Genomic DNA, 20293 nt, shown 5'->3' on the forward strand with positions numbered 1-20293 from the left:
GCAGCAGCTCTGTCCCCCTTGGGTCATTCCCAGCTGGGGATGGGGGGCTCGGCGGGGGTGAACCCTCTGCACAGGGGACACAACCCCACGTCCCCAGCCCCACCTAGAGCTGGGTCTGCTCGCTGGACCTCAGGCACGAGGCTGCCTTCTCCCACCCCCTCCGCGTCCGGAGACGCTGGGGGCAGCAGCTGTTGCGGACCCAGCCCCGAAAATCCCGGGAGACGTAGAAGTAGATGAAGGGATCGAAGCAGTTGTTGAAGGCGCTGAAGGCCAGGGCCAGCGTGTACCAGATGTAGGCGGTGTTGCTGCACACCCTGTCCTGCAGCAGGTAGTGGATGAAGAGCAGCACGTTGCTGGGGGTGAAGCAGAGGATGAAGACGAGGAAGACCACGGCCAGGACGCACACCACGTGCCGGTAGTTTTTGTTCTTGGCCAGCAGCCGGGCCAGGATGCAGCTGTAGAAGATGGTCATGAGCACGAAGGGCACGCCGAAACCCAGCCCCACCAGGGAGAGGAAATAGGACTTAAAGAACTTTTGCTCGTCCTTTTCAAGGACATCATGGCACGTCGTGATGTTCAGCTGCGAGTTGTGCTTTGTCTGGGGGTAGAAGAGCAGGGGGCTCATGCCCAGCCCCACCAGCAGCCAGATGCCCACGCAGACGCCCGCCTTGCCCCACGTCCACCTGGAGCCCCTCAGCGCGAACGGGTGGACCACGGAGACGTAGCGCTCCAGGCCAATGCAGGTGAGGAAGAGGATGGAGCTGTACATGTTCCCGTAGAAGAGGGACACCGTGGCGCGGCACAGGTAGTCCCCGAAGAGCCAGTGGTTGCCCAAGAGGTGGTAGCAGATCTTGAAGGGCAGCAGGAGGACGAAGAGGAGGTCGGCGCCGGCCAGGTTGAGCAGGAAGAGGGAGCTGGAGCACCTCCTGAAGTTGGCCACCAGGACCCAGCAGGCCACAGCGTTGGCCGGCAGCGCCACGAGCAGCACCACGGAGTAGAGGGCGGGCAGGACGCGGGTGGACATGGTGCCGTTGAGAAAAGCTTCCACGGAGGCGCTGGGGCACTTGGCTTCTTCCTGGGGGGTGAGGGGCCACAGGACGCGCCCCTTGCCACGGGCTGCAGAGGACACGAGGCGTGGGGATGGGCTGAGAGCACCTCCCGGTGCCCCTTCCCCACGGGGACCCCCAGGAGCTGTCACCTCTCCCAGCGGAGGTGGCTCCCTGCAGTGTGGGCACCCAGGAACCCGAGCACCCCGCTGGGTGCAAGCCGGCGTGCCTGGGATGAGGGACCCTGGGGGGTCTCCCCCGGGTTGGGGGGCACAGGACACGGCCACCCACACCAGGACAGGGCTGGGACGAAGCCACCAGGGTCCTGCCTCCTCCTCCTCCTCTTCCTCCCAGCGCAGCCCTGGCCGCACGCAGCTCGCCGGCTCCCTGTGGTCGGAGGCTTTTCCCCTGACGCAGCAGCAGGGAACAAGCAGGGACCCAAAAAAGCCACCGCCGAGCAAGTGACAGCTGGCCCCTTCCTGCAGCCGGGACACGGCAGCCCCCCCAGACCTCCCCCTGAATTTGGGCCACCGCATGCCTGGAAGTGCCCCTGAGACCCTGCGTGGGGACCGGGTGCCCTGCGAACCCTGCCACCACTCCCGGGACAGGGGACAGGGGACAGCGTGTTGCTTTTTGGTGCCAGGAGGGGAAGTTGTCCCCCGGCACACCTGGACCAGATGCCTCCCGGGCTCAGGGGTCTGCACCACCAGAGCTGTCACCATGTCACACAGCCACCCCCTCCCAGCGCCAAGTGTCGTCCCCCCCGTCCTGCTGCACCCAGCCCCATATCACCCGTGTCACCGCGCCAGGGGACAGCCACCAGGACACTTACCCAGGGGGAGCTGGGTGGCCAAGCCGAGCAGGAAGGTGGCGGCGGTGGTGGCAGCACCGGGAGAAGTCACCGGCAGGGACATTTCGGCAGGGTGGCCTCCGCCAGAGCTGCGTGCCCTCGAGAGCCACGGCCAGGGCTGGCCCCGCCGTGCGTCACCGCGGCTGGACGGCCACCGGCTCCCTTCCTCTTCCTCCCCTGCCACGTGCGTGCTCGCTGCCCCCATTCCCGGCAGCCCGGCGGGATGCGGTGGCCGGGGGTGACCCCTGGGGACGGGGGTGACCCCCCCCCCCCGGGGATGTCACTGGCTGTGGGGGATGAGGGGGGTTCCCGGCCTCCTGCATGGACGGACTGGGGAGGAGGAAGCAGGCGCCGGTGGCCGCGGGGGAGACGATTTGCAAACCGCAGCAGGGAGGTGACACGCGACGTTCACCAGCGGCGCAGGGACATGCCGGGAACAGATGTCCCCGGGTCTGGTGGCTTCGGATGAGCCTGTTCCACACCGCCAGTGGGACCTCCTGCTGTCCCCTTCATGCGCCCAGATTGGTGCTGTGTTGTCCCGGGGACGTTGTCCTGGCTCCCCATGTCACCCCGCAGCTGGTGACAGCTGGTGACACGGCACAGAGCAAAGCGTCACTGGGCAAAGGGACAAAATGCCCCCCAAAATTCCCTGAGGGGGCAACAGGGACGGCAGGGAGCCCCCCAGGGACAGAGCACGGGACGAAAGCGCCAGCAGAAAGAGAAGAGAGGGGCAATGGGGACAGGGGGACATGGGGACAGGACAGGGGGGTGAGGGTTGAGGGGACCCTCATGGCACTGTCCCCCCCACCCGTGTCCCTGCAGCAGGGGCTGGCTGGGCCAGGGTCCCGGCACCCTTCCTGCAAGGGGTGGCAGTGTCCCCGCACCCCACATGTCCCCGCACCCCACATGTCCCTGTGTCCTCCTGTCCCTGTGTCCCCATGTCCCCATCTCTCTGTCCCCGTGCCCCCTGTCCCAATGTCTCTTTGCCCCCTGTCCCTGTGCCCCTGTGTCCAAACCTCGGTGTCTCCATGTCCCACTGTCCCCCTGTCCCCATGTCTCCCCATCCCCATGTCCCTTTGTCCCCATATCCCCATGTCCCACTGTCTGTGTACCCCCGTCCTCTATCCCTGTGTCCCCACATCCCCCTGTCCCTGTCCCCGTGTCCCTATTTTGGTGTTCCCATGTTCCTGTGTCCCCTGTCCCCGTGTCCCACTATCCCATTGTCCCCATGTCCCCATCTCAGTGTCCCCATCCCCCTTTTTCCCCCTTTTTCCCCTGACCTCTGTCCCCATGTCCCTATCTCGGTGTCCCCATGTCCCCCCAACCTCCCCATGCCCGCATTGGGTGTGGGAGGAGAGGTGACAGCACAGGGGGCGGAGCTTACCCCGGTGGGCGGGGCTTATCGGGGCGGGGAACATACCGAGTGGGCGGGGCTTCGTGGGGGGTGTGGCTGTGTGGGCGGTGCCGAACGCGGAGGGGGCGTGGCCTAATACGGGGGGGCGTGGTCAACCGCGGAGGGGGCGGTGCCTATTGATGAGGGGCGGTGCCTAACGCGGAGGGGGCGTGGCCTATGGAGGAGGGGGCGGTGCCTTACGTGGAGGGGGCGTGACTAACTCATAGGGGGCGTGGTCTGATGCGTAGGGGGCGGGGCTTGTTGCGGAGGGGGCGGGGCTTGCCGGGGGCGGGGCGGGGCCGCAGTTCCGGGCCCGGCGGGTCGGGTCCGGGGGTGCCGGGGGGATGCAGCCGCCGCCGCGCAAGGTGGGCGCGGGGCCGGGGAGGGGATGGGGATGGGGATGGGATGGGGGGTCCGTGGCGTGCCCCGGGGCTGAGCCGAGCCGTGCCGTGCCCGCAGGGTAAGCTGAGCCAGGAGGTGAAGCTGCACTTCCTCGAGCAGCTCTGCGGGCTGCAGGGCAAGCAGCAGCGGGACGCCGAGCTGCTGGAGGACATCAGGTACCGGGGGGACGGGGGGTACCGGGAGGGTACTGGGAGGGTACCGGGGGGGTGCCGGGGTCTGCCACCAGCCCCGCTGCCCCCCTGCTTCTCCCGCAGGTCGTACAGCAAGCAGCGCGCTGCCATCGAGCGGGAGTACGGGCAGGTGAGGACGGGGCCGGGCTGTCCGGAACGGCCCCGGCCCCTCGGGGGGGCTCCCGGTGCCTCCCCGGGGTGCGCGGCCCTGCGGGGATGGGCACGGGGAGGGGGGGGTGGCGGCCCGGCCCGGCCCGTGCTGGGTCATCGCGGGGCTCCAGCACCGCAGCACGGCCCCGCTGTGTCCCTCGGGGTCGCACTGTGCACAGCCGGCACCCCGCGACCCTCACCTCGTGTCCCCTCTGCCACAGCCCCTAAGGTTGTGGCAGTGCCACCGCGCCTGGCACCCCCTGCCCTGACCCCTCTGACCTCCCTGACCCCTCTGACCCCCTGACCTCCCTGACCTCTCTGACCTCCCTGACCCCCCGACCCCCCTGACCCCCTCTTCTCTCCCCCAGCAGCACCCAAGGGGCTCCAGGGGGTCTCGTCCCCCCGCTGTGCTGCGCCTCCTGCCTCCCTCCCGCTGCTGCCCCGCTGCTTTCCCGGCCGCTCGCCTGCTCTGTGCTCTCGGTGGACTCTCCGGTGGGTGCAGCACCCCGTGGGGACTGTCCCCGTGTCCCCCCCCCGGGGCTCAGATTGCTCTGCGCTTGGCTTTGTTGGGGCTCCTCTACTCTGCCTTCGCAGCCAGTGTCCCTCACCGATGTCCCCTTCCTGGTCCTTGCTCCTTGCTCCTGAAAGCCACCACCCTGGGGGGCTTTCCTTTACCCTCCGCACCCCCTGGTGCTGCCTTGGGGCCAGCCTTTGCCTCCTTTCCCTGCACGCGCTGCCTTCTGCCCTCAGCCTGGCCCCCCGGGGACACCCACAGGGTGGGCAGCCAGCCCCAGGGACCTGCTCTCACCCCCGGGGTGGGTGGCAGGGTGCCGGGGTGCCTGGCAAGGGAGCAGCGGTGACAGTGGGTCTGTCCGCAGGCCCTGCAGAGGCTGGCCAGCCAGTTCGTGAAGAGGGACTGGCAGCGGGGCCGCAGCGATGCCGGTGACTCCAGGTGAGCTACAGGGGGATGGGGACAAGGGGCAGGGGTTGATACGTGGCCCTCCTGGATTGGAGATGGCAAATGCTGGCCAGGATTTGGGTGCCTCAGGGATGCAGCCGTGGGTGGGATGTCCCCATGGATGCGGTACGCGGCTCAGTGGGGATGGCAGGGGCTGGTTTTGCTGTTTTTTGGGCATCCCCAGAAGCACAGGAGCCCCACGGTGTGGCTGATCCCCTGCCCTCATCCCTGCAGGGGCGTCCTCACTGTCTGGAAGGGCATCATCGAGGGCACCACGTACGCCGGGCAGGCCCGCGTCAACGCCTCCGAGAGCTACCGCAGCCTCGCCACCGAGGCCGCCAAGACCGCCCGCCTGTCCAAGGAGAGGATGCTCAAAAAGGTACGGGCTGAGGGCACGTCCCCCCCCCGGGACAGGGTAAGGGCAGTGGGGACGTGTCCCAGGGCTGACGTCCCCCTCCCAGAGCATCGAGCAGCTGCAGAAGGCGCAGGCAGAGCTGCTGGAGACGGTGAAGGAGCTGGACAAGGCGAAGAAGGAGTTCACCCACCTCCAGCGCAGCAGCGAGGTGGCCAAGGACAAGGCGGCCGACGTGGAGGCACGGTGAGGAGGGGACAGGGGCTGCAGCAGGAGTGGTGGGGACATGCGGGGGGGGGGGTCACGCTGTCCCCGTCCTCCCCAGGCTCCGCAAGAGCGACCGGAGGATTTTCCACACCAAGGCCAGCCTGCAGAAACTCAGCGCCAAGGTGGGCAGCGTGGGGACGGCGAGGTGCCCGGGCACGGGGGTGGCACAGGGCGGTGTCCCCCACCTCGTCACCACCCCTCGCTGTCCCCCGTCCCCCAGTTCTCCGCACAGCTGGCAGAGTACTCGAGGCAGCTGGCGGGCGTGCAGAACGAGTACGTCCTGACGCTGGTGTCTGCCAATGCCCACCTGGACCACTACTACCGCGTGGAGCTGCCCGCCGTCATGCAGGTGGGAGCTCTGGGGGGACACAGCCCCTGGGCAGGGCACGGCGGGGGTCTCGCAGGGCTGGGACAGGTCCCCGTGCTGTCAGCGTGGTCCCCTGCCCTGTCCCCAAGGGGACACGGGGGCCGTGTGGGGGTCTGCCACTGGCTTTCCGCAGGCTCTGGACGGCGACCTCTACGAGCGGCTGCGGGACCACTTGAGCACGGCGGGCCAGGCGGAGGTGGAGACCTGCAGGGCCACGCAGGAGTGGTTCCAGAGCGTTTCAGAGGCGGCCACGCGGGTAACGCCACCCGTCCCCGGGTCCCCGATGGCTGGCAGGTGGGGACGGGTGAGCATCCCTCCCCCAGCCCCCTGCTTCTCCCCGCCGCAGGTGTGCCGGGAGCAGGACCTGCTCCTCTTCCTGCAGGACCACGCCGCCTTCACGCTGGCACCCGAGCAGCGTTTCCAGCTCACCGGCATCCCTGAAGTAGGTTTGGGGGGCGGTACAACACGGGCAGGCCGCACACCCAGACCCTTCCCAGCCACCCTGTCCTCGCCCAGGTGTCCCTGCTGGAGCCGGAGGACGGCGGGGCCAGCCTGGAGAAGGAGGCCCGGCGCTGGGCCACGCGGGTGACCCGGGACAGCAAGAATAAGGCACACGGCGAGGAGGTGGGTGTGCGGCCGAGGCCATCCCTCATTGGGGGTCTCGAGGAGGGGCAGCCCAGCCCCATCCCACCGCCCCCCGTCCCGACCTGCCCCAGGTGCTGCAGAGGCTGGAGGCCAGGAGGCAGCAGGTCTCCGAGGCGGAGGTGGCCGCTGTCGAGCGGCAGATGGAGGAGGTGCGAGAAAACATCCGGAAGGCAGAGGTGGGTCCCAAATGTTTTGGGGTGGCCTCGAGGTTTGTTACCCACCCCCCGAGGGGTTTTGGGGACGGGGGATACAGGGACGTGGAGCTGCAGTGGCAGCACGGTGCTGGGATGCTGTGCCACGTAGCAGCCATGCTGGGGGCCGGGTGCTTGGGGATGGGGCTTGGCTGTCCCCCACCCCACAGCGGTCACCTTATCCCTTGAAAACATCCCTCCCCATCCCTGCCCTGTCCGTGCCATTATCCCCTCCTGGTCCATGCCTCAGGTCGGCAAGGCGAAGGCAGAGGCTCGGCTGGCCCTGTTGCGTGCAGCGGGGCTGGATGTGGATGCCTGGCTGGCTGGGGCCGTGCGGGCGGGCGAGGAGCACCCACGGACCCCCAGCAGCACCCGGCCAGGTGAGGAGGAGCCCGCGGGGCTGGACCCTGCCGAGTTCGATGACTACGACAGCGACGAGACGTTCGAGGATGCTGAGCCCGGCCACGCCGCCCGCACCTACCCCTACACCTGCCGGGTCATCTTTGGGTACCAGGTAAAGCCACGGGTGCCCTGCCTCCTGGGGATGGCACCACCAGCCTGGCTGTGACACTTTGTCCCCTGTCCTGGCTGTGACACGCTGTCCCCTGTCCCCCGCAGGGCCGCCAGGCAGATGAGCTGTCCATCGCGCAGGGAGAGGAGCTGGAGGTCATCGAGGATGGTGACATGGAGGAGTGGGTGAAGGTGGGTGTGGGCAGCCGGAGTGGACCGGGGTCTGCCCTCGGGCTCATCCCAAAGCTGGGGGAAGTTTTGGAGGGTTCTGTGCCAGGGGGACCCGAATGCCATCATGTCACTGGGATGGTAGCGTGGCTTCTGCCCCACCAGGCTCGGAACAAGGCAGGCCAGATCGGCTACGTCCCCGAGAAGTACCTGCTGTCCCTGGGCTGTGTGGGCAGCGAGCCGAGTTTGGCCACTGGGACTGGTGTCGTGGGCCCCTCGGGGGCCGCCCTGCAGCGGCAGCTCTCCAGCATCATGGCTGCGGAGCTGGTCCTGGAGCCCGGAGGTGGGTGTGTGGGGCATCATCACCCCGGGATGGGGCTGTGGCACCTCGTCCCATGGTGCTGAGCCCCCTCCCCGCAGCCTGGCTGGTGCGAGCCCTCTACGACTACGAGGGGCAGAGCCCCGAGGAGCTGAGCTTCCCCGAGGGTGCCATCATCCGCGTGCTGCCCCGCGCCGAGGACGAGGTGGACGACGGCTTCTGGACGGGAGACTTCGACGGCCGCGTCGGCGTCTTCCCCTCGCTGGTGGTGGAGGAGCTCACCGGGGCTCGGGGGATGGCTGGGCAGGTTGGTGACAGTGGCCGTGGCTGCAGGGGGGTCCCGGTGCTGCCAGCCCTGCTCCAGCACTCGGCTCTGTGCTCGCAGGAGCTGCCCTCGCCGTCCCCACCGCCCTTTTCCCCACCTGGCCTCGTGCCTGGCACCAGCCTGGGCTCCAACCCATCTCCCGAAACTCTGCTGGGAGGTGAGTGCTGGGGGTTGAGGGGTGTCTGGGAGGGCCCACAGAGCGTGTCTGAGCTCCTGCGTGGGTCCAGTTGGCAGGCAGGAGGGCACAGGCAGCGGGCAGAGCTCTCCGGACCTGTCGGCCACCCGCATCCGTCCGGTAAGTGCCCCTTCACTGCGATGATCTCCCCCCCAAATCCTGTCCCGGGTCCCCACAAAGGGGTTGTGCATCCCCACAGCCTCTGTACTGCGGGTCAGGGCAATGGGGAGCCCCCAGCCTCAGCCTGTGGGCATCTCCTCTCCTCTCCTGGCAGCTCCGAGCGCCTCCCCCACCGCCCGGCAGAGCCCCCGAGCCCGAGCTGGACTTCAGCTGACCCTGGGGGTGTCCCTGGCCCTCCCCGGGCTGCACAATCTTCACCTGAGCGAAACGTGCCCCCCACCCTCGGGCTGCTCCCCTGGGGCAGGAGGTGGTGTGGAGGGGAGCAGGACCTGCCCTGCACCCCGCTGTTCCCCGAGCTGGTCTCTCTGGGGGCCGCATCCTGCCCAGTGCTGCTTGCAGGGTGCTCCTGCACCCCTGTATGGCACCGGGCAGCCGTGCCCCTGCCCCTTGCCCACGGCATTACTTCCCCAGGCCCCTCTGCCCCTCCTCGTGCTGGGCACCGCACCGTGGTCGCTGCGGGCAGGGGGTGGCCGTGCCCCAATAAAACCAGTTCGCTCCACCGCTGTGTTCAGCAGCTTTAATGGTTTTAGCTCGTCTATTTACAGTGCACTTTAACACCAAAGCTCGCCGTGGGGGCCGGGTTGCCCTGTGCCAGGGCAGGGCTGGAGGCTCCCATCTCCATCAGCGTCCCCCGGGCGCTGCGCAGTCCCTCCCCAGGGGCGCTGGGGGCTTCGTGCCGGCGGGTGCTGCGCCGCGTCCTGCTCGGTGGCACCGCCGGGGCTGTGCTCTGCGGTGAGTTGGGGGATGCGGGGGACTCGAGCTGGTGCCACTGCCCCTGCAGCATCCCTACAGCATCCTTCTGGGGGGTGCGGGGACCGGGTGGCAGCAGGGTGCTGGGGGAGGGGGAATCCCCACTTGTGCCAGGCTGGGGGGACCCCCGGGGTGGGGGGTGTTGGTGGTGGGTGGGAGTAGGGTAACTATTGCTGATGGGATGAGGTCTGTAATGTCCGCGCGTCGCTCTGGCCATGCCAAGCTGCTCGCCCAGGCTGGGGCTGGGGCCGGGGCCGGCTGCCCCCCGCGGCAGAGCCCCCAGCCCGGTGTGGGGCCGGGGGCCCCGTCCCTCCCGTCGGCTGCTGTGGCCGGGAGTGGAGAGGAGCTGCGGGGAGAGAGAAGTGGGATGGGGCTGGCCCACGGCCACCGCGGTGGCCAGCCGGGTACCCCCCGCAGGTCGATGGGCGCTCTGCACCGCTCGGCCCCTCTCTGCAGCCGTGCCCCCCTGCCCCACCCCAGGACCTGGACTTGGGGCTGGGGACGAGCACTCACGTCACACGGTGGCTCCTCGGTCCTGTACCATGGTGCTGGGCTCCTGCAGGAGGGGGAGAGATGCAGGCGTGAGGCAGCGCTCCTGGGGGGACCCAGGGGGACCCAGGACATGGTGGCTGTGACCCCGGTGACTTACAGCCCCATCCCCATTTCTCTGCCTTTCTGCCGCCTGCAGGACATGCCAGGCAGCAGATGACAGCCCTCAGGGTGGCCCTGGCAGGGACCTAAGGGACAGGGTAGCTGCTGAGCAGCCCCAGGGCTTGGTGGCCAACATCTCATTGATGTCCCATCGCTGTCCTCCCTGTGGCCACATGTCCCTGATCATGCCAAAGCAACACCACAAAGCCCAGTGGAGCAGCCTCAGGGCTGGGTGCTTGGCTGTGCCCAGGGCTGTCCGTGCTTCTCCTGCCCCACATCTCAACCTTCTGCTTTGTCTGTCCCACACCTTCCCTGCTCTCCTCAACGGTGAACCAAAGGGAAGATGGAAAGGGCTGCGTGCTGGGCCACTGAAGGAAGGAGGACCTCCTGCAGCCTCTGCAGTCCTCTGGTGACGTCTCTGAAGGAAGGCTGCATCCCACCAGCCCATCCTAAGGGCCTTCCTTAGGCTTTCCATATTCACGTCCATCCTCCTTCCTTCAAGCAGGCTCCCAGCCCTGGGACAAGTCCCCAGCACTGAGACGCACAGGTTCTTTCCCCAAACCCTTTGCTTCCCTCCTCCTCTAGCAGGTAAGAGCCTGGAGGCAGCAACGGGGAGCGGGCTGGTCCACTGGGCTCCAAGCACCCCATCTCTTCACCGGTGCTGCCCAGAGCTCGCTAGCAGCTCCAGCACGGTGTCAGGTTGGGAGGCTGGGAGCTGCCCAGGTGCTGCTCCCTGCTCCAAGCCCCAGGGTGGGAAGAACAACCAAGCCCCAGCCAGGTGGCTTCAACCCTTCCCAGACTTCAATCAAGGCCAGAAGGGCTCCTGGGGACATCTTGCCCTACCTGCAGGTTGCTGGCTGCGGTGAGCTCCAACGGAGAATAAGCCCTGTGCAGAGGAGAAGGTGACTTCCCAGGGAGAAGTCACATCTCCTCTGACCTATCCCATTAGAAGCGCTCAGAGGGTGTCCATGGAACGAGAGCACCCCTCTTTGCCATTAGGCATTAGAAAAAGGATGGGAAAATCCAGCTAGGGAAAGGGAGCAGGGTGTGCAGGACACGGAGCAGGGTGTGCGGGACATGGAGCAGGTCCCACACCGCAGCCAGCCCCGGCTCCTCAGTCCCTGCAGTGGGGCTCACACTGCTGTGTGGAAAAGAGGAGCCCCCAGAAGACCTCGTTGTGGCCTTCCCATGTATAAAGGGGCTCAAAAGAATGACGGAGGAAGACCTTGTCCTAGGGCTTGTAGTGACAGGCAATGGTTTTAAACTGAAAAAGGGTGGATTTCAGTTTGGATCAGCCCTTCCAACCCAGACGACCACCGGGGGACGAGGAAGAGGAGGAACCCACCTGCTGCCCCATGGCCTCCACTGCGGGCTGTCTTCGGCTGCTCTCCTCCCTTCCCAGCTCCTCCGCCCCTTCGTGTAGGCTCAGGCTCCCATGAATATCCGACACCTCATCTGCTGACCCCAGTCCGGCCTCCTCCTGGCAGATGCTGCCCCTCTGCCCTCCTTCCTGCCCCAGCAGCCCCGGGATGCTGGGGCTCGACCCTCCCAGATCCCGACGGCTCAGGTGCCTCCGCTGGTGACTCGTGCTGCCGGGAGAGCTGCCCACCCTGCCCGCTGCTCTGCCGTCCCGGCTGCCGGGCGTGTTTGGAGCTGGGGTGCTGGAGCGGCTCAGCTCCGTGCTTTTTACTCCCCCCTGGACGGCCCCGTTCTCCAGGCCACCCGTGGGGACAGTCCCGTTGCGAGCCCGCTCCCTCCGCAGCCGCTCGCTGCTGTGCTCCAGCTCCTCCGTGCTCGGCTCCCTGCTGCCGTCGTGCTGGGCGCCGTCCTGCGGCTCGGGGAAGGTGGGCTTCTTCCCAATGTGCGTGACACGAAACCTGCAACGGGACAGGCAGGTCAAAAGCTCTTCCCTCCGTTCTCCCACTGTTTTCTTCCCAACACTATTTCCAGCTTGCCTCCAGCTTGGGATCCTCTCTCTTTGTCGCCGACCCGTGCTGATCTCCAAACCCTCAGACCTGCTCAGCATTGACACCCACCCCAGCCATGCCCTGGCCACCTCACCCCAGATTTCCTTAATTTTCTGCGGAAAGCAGACCCAGTACAAAGTGCTGGTAAAGAGAAGGATGAAAAGGCCGATACAGACATTGGTGCCAGTCCTGATGGTTTGTCATCCTGCAGCACTACGGGTGACAGCCCTGAGATGCAGTCTGGCCAAAGTGGGGCTTGTGCAGAGCCTTGGATGTGGATTTGGCGCATTTTGGGCTGATCCCAGGGGGGAAGGGATGTGTGTGAGGGGCTGCAGGGCCGCTCTGCCAGCTGGGGCTGAAAGAAGAGCAAGACCTGAATGTAAAGCTAATGGTCATCCCGAAGGAGTACGCTGAGAAGGAGGGTCCAAGAAAGAACAGATCCAGGATGAGCTGCCAGAGCGAGTGAGTGAAGGAGACCACCAGTGGTCCTGTGTCAGGAGCAAGGAAGGACAGGCCAGCAAGCAGAGGACAGCAACGAGGAATGTGACTTCAAGAAGATATTTGGGTTACCCAGTGGTCGTTCTTAAACCCGCTTCAAGCACAGGGGAGCTCCAGACAGAGGCAGTGCAGGCCTCAGCAGATGGCCAGAGCACCAGGTGGCCAGAACCGTAAATAACATCACCAGGGTAGGCAATACAGACTCCTCAGCATCACAGCTTGAAACGCTGCTCATAAATTGGAAGGGTTGAGAAGGGAAATGCTCCAGCTCTGCATGATGTTCCCAGAGGACTGCTGGGGTTGGGCTGAGCCACAGCAAATGTGACCTTTGAGGTCTATCCAGGTATCTGGAGGCAGGGCACCAGCACGGTGATACGAGAAGGCCACAGAATGCTCCAGTCCCAAAAAGGGACCGGGAGGAGGCAGAAATGATGGGATCATTTCTCAGTAACACCTTTGAGCAGTGTCAGCCTGAAGGAGACGGGGAGGCACTCAGAGGAGGAGGCAGGATTCAGGCCGGAGAGGACACAAGAAAAACCTCCCTCCGGATCACGAGGAGAAGGGCAGGAGCATTTTGGTGTCTGCCTCGTCAGCACGGCTAGGGCACGTGATCCAACAGGACACGATGTGCTGCAGTGGAGCGAGCCAGGGATGAGACCTCTGTGAGATGTGGATGGGCTGCGGACGAGCTCCGCCGCTGGCAGGTTGGTGCGTGGTGAGGGAAGGCTCCTCTGATGTGGCCGCTCATTAGCATGGTAGTGATGGCAAAGATGAAAGGTTTAGGAAAGCCCTAAAATAGATGGTAAATTATTCAATAATATGAGAGTACAGATCATTTAAACCTGAATACTGCAGAATTAGAGGACAGTTTAGGTGGGAAAGGCCTCTGGTACAACCCTCCACTCAAGATGGAGCCATCTTCCACCCTTGGTCAGGCTGCTCAGGGCTCTCCAAAACCTCTCCAGCTGGGTTTGGAGATCCCCAAGGATGGCAATCCCCCTGCTGCTTGGGGCCACAGGGCAGCACAATTCACAGGGCACAATGCTTTCTCTTTGTGCCTCATCCAGATTTCTCTAGGTACAACTTGCAGCTGCTGCCTCTTGCCCTTCTTGGTGCATCTCGGAGAGGAGTCTAGCTCCATCTTCACTTAAATTCCCCTCGCCCCTCTGAGTGGTTTCAGAGCAATTAGATCCCCGCTAGACCTCTCCAGGCCAAACAAACCCCATTCCCTCAGCAGCTCCTCACACACCGCGTGCTCCAGCCCCTGACAGCCTCTGTGGACCCACTCCAACCACTCCGGACCTGGTTAATAGGAAAGGGGATCAGACTCCCAGCCTCTGTCTCCAAGGCAAAAGTGACAGCCAAAAATGGATGAACAAGACCTGAGGGCTGCAAAGAGAAGCAGGTTAAAGTGGAGTTTTTGTGTGTGGTCATGAATCAAGGTGGCTTGTGCAATCAGGATACTCATAGCAAGACACAGAAAGGGCACTCCCTGAAAAGTCATCAGGGAACTGGAAAAGCAGAGAGGCCAGCTGGGAAACACGAGCCAGAATTTGGAGATAGTTTTGTACCTCATGGACACATAGGCCCTTTAGCAGTTGGACCTCATACCAAGGAGATTCAGGAAGTGGAAACTTCTAACATATAACCTTGGAAAAGGCATATGTGACATGGGAACTTAACAAGGATAAGAAGAGAAAATTGGGATGTGAGGGACGTTTAGGAGGCACGTTTAGGAGGGGACCATCTTCTCCAGGCACACAGAGCTGAGTGAGAGGAGACTGAGAAGAACATGGGTGAAGGACACAGAGGAGCAGAAGGAGCTGGGCTCCAGCCAGGGAAGATTAGCCATGAACACACAGCTGTGCAGAGATCTGGCTTACCAACCACCAGCCCTGACACCAAGGACAGCTGGCAGCAACCAGCCCAGAGGAAGCCAGAAGCTTTCCTCCTGCAGAAAGGGGTGATCTCAGCCAGAGCTTGGCACGGGGAGGTCCTCCCCTTTACCAGCTCCCCATACAGCTCCCAATTCACCTCCCTTCTGAGATTTCTGGCTCCGATGGTGAAAACAACCCCTCCCAATGCCCCATCTGGCTCATCATCACCATGGCAGGACCAGACCTTTCTGCTGGGGAATGGGGCAACCTGGGCAGGGTCGCAGATTGTATCAAAGGTTGATGACTGCTCAGAGACCACAGGCAGCTCTGGGAGTCCCTTGAGGTGAGAACAGATGGGGCCTGGGAGACTCTTTGTGGGAAGTGTCAAGTACACTCCCCTGCTCTCATATTCCTCCCACAGCATCTGATTACAGTCATCATTGCAGGCGAAGACCTGGAGGAGAATAGCCACTCTTTCATTCTGATGGTGGCAACTTGCAACAGGGACCTCTGTCACCTCCTCCCTCTCCTCACAAAAAAAACTGGGATCCCTAAAACCTGGGGCCACTGCCCCTACAGCAAGAAGGACCCCAAGTCGCATGTAGGTGGGACAACAGGCTTTGAAGGGACATGGATTTGGGGCTCTGCCTGGTTCTGAGTCAGCAGAGCAACCTAGGCCTGAGTCACCTTGTGGAGAAGGAAGGGGAAAGGCACCCATGCGTCACGGCCTGCTGCACACCACGGGAATCTGGAGGTGCGGGAGGCACGTGGCCCTCAGGGATGTCTGGATCAAGGGATTTCTGGCACAGGGTAAGTGGGGAAGGGGAACTGAGAAGTCTCTCTGTAATGCTTGCTCCATCAGAGCAAGGCTCATTCCAGTACCTGCCCACTGAGAAGACGGTGGTCTCTCCGGGATGCATCCTGCCTTTGCCATCCTTGGACCTTCCTTGCCGGTGCAGCGGGTGCCTCTTCCTCTTGCTGCAGTGGATGCAGGGGGCCTGCGTGGAGCCCAGATGCACCGTGTGGTGGTGTGGTGGGCCCCCGTCCTGGCTGTTGCGGTGGGGACAAAGGCTGCAAGAGGAAAAGGATGTGACAGGTCATGATATCTGGAGGAGCCTTCCCTACCCTGGTGCAGCCTCAGCGCAGCAAGCCCTGAAAAGCAGCAGTTGCTGAGGGGACCTCCTATGAGGGCAACAGGATATTTCTGTTGGCAAAAAAGTGAAGCAGTCCTTACAACCCCCATGTCCCAGGGGAGAGGGACTTCTTGTTGGGAAGATGCTTTGTAAGAAGCTGCCGACATGGGAAGGGGCTGGGTGCAGAGTCTGAGGACCCAGGTGATGCCCAGCGGTTGCTTCTCCCTTACTGTGGAAGAGCCACAAGCTGGACTTGGCTTCCCTCACCTGGGCACTGGCAATGGGATGTCCCCTTCATTGTCCCCCAGCATCTCCTTGAGGGCCTCTGCATTGGCTGGAGAGAGAGGAAAAAGGCAGCGTGTCAGCCAAAGCGGTCAGCAAGGCTCCGAGCCAGCCCAAGGAAATGCTCACCTTCATTTTGGATGATGCATCTCACGATCTTCTCCACGGTGTCCTCGTTCAGCTCCTCCTCTTCATCTGAAAGGAGAAAACGTGGCACTGAGGGCGTGGGGCTGGGAGGCCCAGCTCAGCAGGAGCTGTGAGTGCCGACAGAGTCCTGAGGAGCTGCAAGTCCCCACGGCTGCAGGAGGAACCTGAGGAACTCCAGAGCTCCACCCTGGAAAGGAGGGGGGCTGAAATGGCAGCCAGTGGTGTGGCGAGGTGGGGGCACGTTGCTCCTTCTGGGGAGCATCCAAGGACACGAGTGGGTAGCAGATTTGGAACAGGCTCGAAGAGGAGGCTCCTCGTGAGGACGGTTCAGCCCTGGGGCTGCCACCTTCAGGATGCTGCGGTGCTAAAGGCCTCCAAGGGTAAACGGGACAGGTTCACAGCCAAGAGACCCACGGGGGGCTTGCTAAATACATAGAAACCACCTCTGATGGAGAAAGTCCCAGAGCTACAGTATTAGAAGCTTAAAGGAGCGTGCTGGGGAAACTTGGCTGGATGTCTGCGCTGTTGTGGCACCCATTGCCAGCATTCATCACAACCTGCTTTGAGGGGGCAGGGGGCTTGGCTGAGGTCTGGTGGGCAGCTGTCCTGCACAGCATGGTCAGTGGCCACTGCTGCACTCCTGGAAGCCCGCAGAGATGTTTCCCTGGGCTGTGGCATCTCCAGCAGGCAAAGCCCACCTGGAAACTTCACACAGTGTCTTTGTGCGCAGCCAACTCAACCCGCAAGCTCTGGCGTGCGCTCACGGGGCACAGCTCGGGGCTGCACAGACTCTGCGAGCACGTGGTGGTTACAGGCCCTGGGGAAAAGGGTGAGCACCACGTCCCACCACAGGGTCCCCAGCCACCCCCAGCCCGTACCCAAGGGTTGAATTTAAGGAGCACCAAAGGGCAGCGCCGCAGCCCCCCGGCACCTCGCTGCCCGTACTCACTGGCCTGGAGCTCCGCCAGCACGTCCTTGTTATCTGGGTCGAGCTCGTCCCGGAAAGTCCGGCAGCGGTAGCCCTTCTTCTTCAGGACATGGCAGATCAGGAATCCTACCAGCCCCATGATGAAGAAGACGAGGACGAGGAGGAAGACCATGGACAGGCTGTGCTGGGGGTCGGACTCCCCATCATCGCTGCTGCTCTGGTCGGACATGCGGATCTAGGAGAAGGGGGAAGGCGGCTCGGAGACCCCCGGCAGGCTCCCTGCGCCTCCTCCTCTTCCTCCTCCTCCTCCTCCTCGTGTCCTCTGCGCTGCTGCCGGGCCCTGCTGGGTCAGACCCAGCTCCCAGCTCGGGATGAGGGCTCATCCCCGGCCCCGCCATGGCCGGCCCAGCGCGGTTTCCCAAGGACACATCGCAGCCGCCAAAGCATCCCAAGGGCAGCAGCGGCACCAGCCCGGAGGCTGCTGCATCGCCCCCCCCACCCCGCCGCAGGCAGCACCCCAAGGACACAGGGCCCCCAGCATCGCCCTTGCCGAAGCCCCTCGCCCCTCTGGCTACTCACGGCAGGGAGCGGTGGCGGCGAAGGGCCGAGCCAGCCGCCAGCTCCCGCATCCTCCACCGGTCCCCCCGCAGCTCCTTCCCTCCGCCGCCGCCGCCTGCTCTGCGCGGGGGCTCCGGGGGCCCTCCTGTCCCCATCCCCGTCCCCGCAGCAGGGCTGCGGCGGTACCTGGGCCTGCGGTGCTCCGCAGCGCTGTCCCCGTCACCTTCACCTGCCTCCTAGCAACCCCGCATCCCCGCGGCTGGGGACCGCCGCGAGCATCCTCCGCTGCCCCGGCTTCCTCGGGAAGGAGCCAAGCGGCTTCTGCCTGCCGAGGCAGCGCCTGCCAGGCAAAGCACCCGCTTGTCCTCAGCTCGAGCTCTCCGGAGCGGCTGCGGCGGGGGCAGGCTGCAGGGGAGCTCAGGGAAATGCTGCTGGCAGCTGCAGCAAGGGGCAAACGGGAGCGCCGGGTGCTGGCACACTGCTCCCTGCCCCAGGGTAGCCTCACCTCACCCCAGCTCTGTCCGGGCAGCCCAGCTTTCCCAGCACCATCCTTTTTGGGCAGTTTTTGGGGGAGCAGGGTGGAAGGGGTCTCGGCACGGGGGCGAGGTGTGTTTATCTGCACCAGTGGGAGCATGGCAAAGGAGCCCCCACACCCCAATACCCCACACTGGGGACACTGGCTCTCTCTCTTTCCCCAAAAAAGGACCGAGCTGTTCAACATCTCCAGCTGTGGCAGTGCCACGACCTCCTCCTCCTCATCTATCCTCACTCCTGGAGGCTTTACCCAAATCTACTTTGCTGCAGCACATGAAGCCTCTGGGTCCTTCGACCGGTGCTGGTCCTCCACCCCAAAAGCACATGTCACCTCTGCAAGCCCTGGTGACACTGACCCTCCTGTCCCACCGCCACCAAGCCTCCTCCAGCTCAAGGACAGCTGAACCATCCCATGAGGATGGGTACAGGTGAGGAAACCCATAACCTATCCACCGGCTGTACCACTGTGACAGCTCCTGTCCCCATCCAAAAGTGGCCAGGAGAGCCCTGGAAGTGGCCACAAGGAGCCCAGGACCTTCCTCCACCCCCGTGACTTCATGGGGTCACCATGTTTTAGGTGCCACCCTCCTGTGTGCTGTCCCGGCAGGGAGACAGGCTGGGATGGAGGCAGAGCAGCCACGGCAGGAGAAGACCATGGGCAGTGGGACAGGAGAGGGCTCCTGCTGCTGGTCCAGCACGCTGCGACGAGCCACAGCATCGCACGATCTGCTGTCAGGATGTTAACAGAGGTTTGCTCCGTGGTCAAAGAGGGGCTCCTCGCATCTCCCGAGCCCTGGGGTGAGGCTGACTCCTTCTGCTCTCACACCCACGCTGTCCTGCACAATAAATCCTTTCTGCTCCCCGGTGCTTCCACCCACCCGGTGCATTTCTGCGTGGCAATCCTACAGGGGACAGAAACAAGCTCCGGTCCTGCCATCCCCCTTCCCACAGCCGGGGCCACCCTGCTTGGGGAGGAGGAGGAGGTGGAAGCGGGGCTCTGCTCCTGCCTGGCTCCTTGCAGGGTACTCCCAGCCCGTGGTGTTTCTCCTCCCATCCGTCCTTCCTTCCACCAACAGCTATAGGGCAGCACTGGGGCATGGAGTGGTGGCCCTGGTCACAACATCCCCGTGGAGCTGCTGCATCCCCGTGGAGCTGCATCCTCCACCCCTGCTCGGTCCCTTTAGAAGCCTTCGAGGCTTTGAAGCTGGAGGCTCCGATCCCCTCTGGGAAATTGTAGCAGCTCTGCCCCACAACCAGCCCTGGTCCCAGCCCATCACCGTGCCCCCTGTCCCCTGCTCTCACCGCAGCGGGGTGGCAGCCCCCAGGACACCACCCGTCTGCGCCGTGCTCGGCGTCCCCGTGGCAGCTAATGGGGACGGGTGTGGAAATCCCACAGGCGGGCTCCTCCTGGGGTCTCTGCTGCAACGCTCAGTGCAGAAATTGCCATAATTTCTATAAAAAACACTACGGCCAAAACCAACTCTCGCCAGACGCTTTGCCCAATCTTCACCCCCCTGTAAGATTTCCAGACGTCACTGGCACGTCAGTGGCCTTTAAAACGAGGGTGTTTTCATTTCTGGGGCCCGAGCCCCCCCCGTGCTGCCGCCGTGACGCCCGAGCAGCCCCGTGGGCCCGTCCGGGCGTTATCTGCCCCCTGCACCTTGAGGTGCCAGCGGGGGCGGCCCCAAGAGCTTTATCCCTGGGATCCTAGGGGTGAAACGGGTGTCACAGCACGTCCCCGGTGCCCCACGGCTGTGTCCCTGAGCCCCATCCTGCCAGCGCCTGCGGCTGGGCAAGGGGCAGGGGAGAAAGTGGATATGGGGCCGTGATACTGGGAGCAGCTGGGAGCTAAGTGGGGGTGGGTAGGGGGTAACTGGGAGCTGATGGGGGGGAACGGTGGGCAGTTGGGGGTAACTGGGAGCTGATGGGGGTAACTGGGAGTGACTGGTGGGTGATTGGAAGCACCTGGGAGTAACTGGGGGGTAGTTGGGGATAACTGGGAGCAGCTGGGGGGTAACTGGGAGCAGCTGGGGGGGTAATTGGAAGTACCTGGGAGTAACTTGGGATAGCTAGGGGGTAACTGGGGGCAGCTGGGGGGTAATTGGGAATAGCTGGGGGGTAACTGAGGGCAGCTGGGGATAATTGGGAGCAGCTAGGAAGTAATTGGGGGCAGCTGGGGGGTAACTGGGAGTAGCTAGGGGTAACTGGGGGCAGCTGGGGGGTACCTGGGGGCAGCTGGGGGTAATTGGGAGCAGCTGGGGGTAACTAGAAACAGCTGGGGGTAACTGGGAGCAACTGGGAAGCAACTGGGGAGTAACTGGAGGCAGCTGGGAGTAAATGGAAGCAGCTGGGGGATAACTGGGGGTAATTGGGAGATAACTGGGAGCGACTGGTGGCAACTGGGGGGCAGCTGTGGGGTTAACTGGAAACAACTGGGAGATGACTGGAAGCAGGTGGGGGCAACGGGGAGGTAACTGGGGGCAGCTGCGAGCAACTGGAG

General features: G+C 64.1%; 3 protein-coding genes across 3 annotated transcripts; 1 reads left to right on the forward strand and 2 right to left on the reverse strand.

Annotated features, from left to right (window-relative positions):
* Nucleotides 1-68: 68 nt before the first annotated feature.
* LOC309883373 (proteinase-activated receptor 3-like) lies at nucleotides 69-2045 on the reverse strand. Its single transcript, XM_082771364.1, has 2 exons — nucleotides 1879-2045; nucleotides 69-1116 (listed from the first exon to the last, which is right to left on the reverse strand). The coding sequence occupies exons 1-2, from the start codon at nucleotides 1958-1960 to the stop codon at nucleotides 104-106; spliced, it is 1095 nt and encodes a 364-aa protein (XP_082627490.1). The 5' UTR covers nucleotides 1961-2045; the 3' UTR covers nucleotides 69-103.
* A 1565-nt stretch (nucleotides 2046-3610) lies between these two features.
* FCHSD1 (FCH and double SH3 domains 1) lies at nucleotides 3611-8960 on the forward strand. Its single transcript, XM_082771359.1, has 19 exons — nucleotides 3611-3654; nucleotides 3749-3846; nucleotides 3946-3991; nucleotides 4890-4963; nucleotides 5204-5348; nucleotides 5431-5567; nucleotides 5647-5710; nucleotides 5809-5937; nucleotides 6089-6211; nucleotides 6302-6397; nucleotides 6472-6579; nucleotides 6672-6776; nucleotides 7042-7305; nucleotides 7410-7493; nucleotides 7635-7812; nucleotides 7890-8095; nucleotides 8174-8270; nucleotides 8341-8408; nucleotides 8563-8960. Exons 1-19 carry the CDS (start codon nucleotides 3634-3636, stop codon nucleotides 8620-8622), a joined length of 2103 nt encoding a protein of 700 aa, XP_082627485.1. The 5' UTR covers nucleotides 3611-3633; the 3' UTR covers nucleotides 8623-8960.
* A 470-nt stretch (nucleotides 8961-9430) lies between these two features.
* RELL2 (RELT like 2) lies at nucleotides 9431-17514 on the reverse strand. The gene is made up of 8 exons (XM_082771365.1): nucleotides 17446-17514; nucleotides 16723-16936; nucleotides 15756-15821; nucleotides 15612-15678; nucleotides 15094-15282; nucleotides 11215-11746; nucleotides 9732-9774; nucleotides 9431-9564 (listed from the first exon to the last, which is right to left on the reverse strand). Exons 2-7 carry the CDS (start codon nucleotides 16928-16930, stop codon nucleotides 9733-9735), a joined length of 1104 nt encoding a protein of 367 aa, XP_082627491.1. The 5' UTR covers nucleotides 16931-16936; nucleotides 17446-17514; the 3' UTR covers nucleotides 9431-9564; nucleotide 9732.
* Between the last annotated feature and the right edge of the window lie 2779 nt (nucleotides 17515-20293).

Source organism: Aythya marila, assembly GCF_965140915.1.
Source record: "Aythya marila genome assembly, chromosome: 14".
NCBI lineage: Eukaryota > Metazoa > Chordata > Aves > Anseriformes > Anatidae > Aythya > Aythya marila.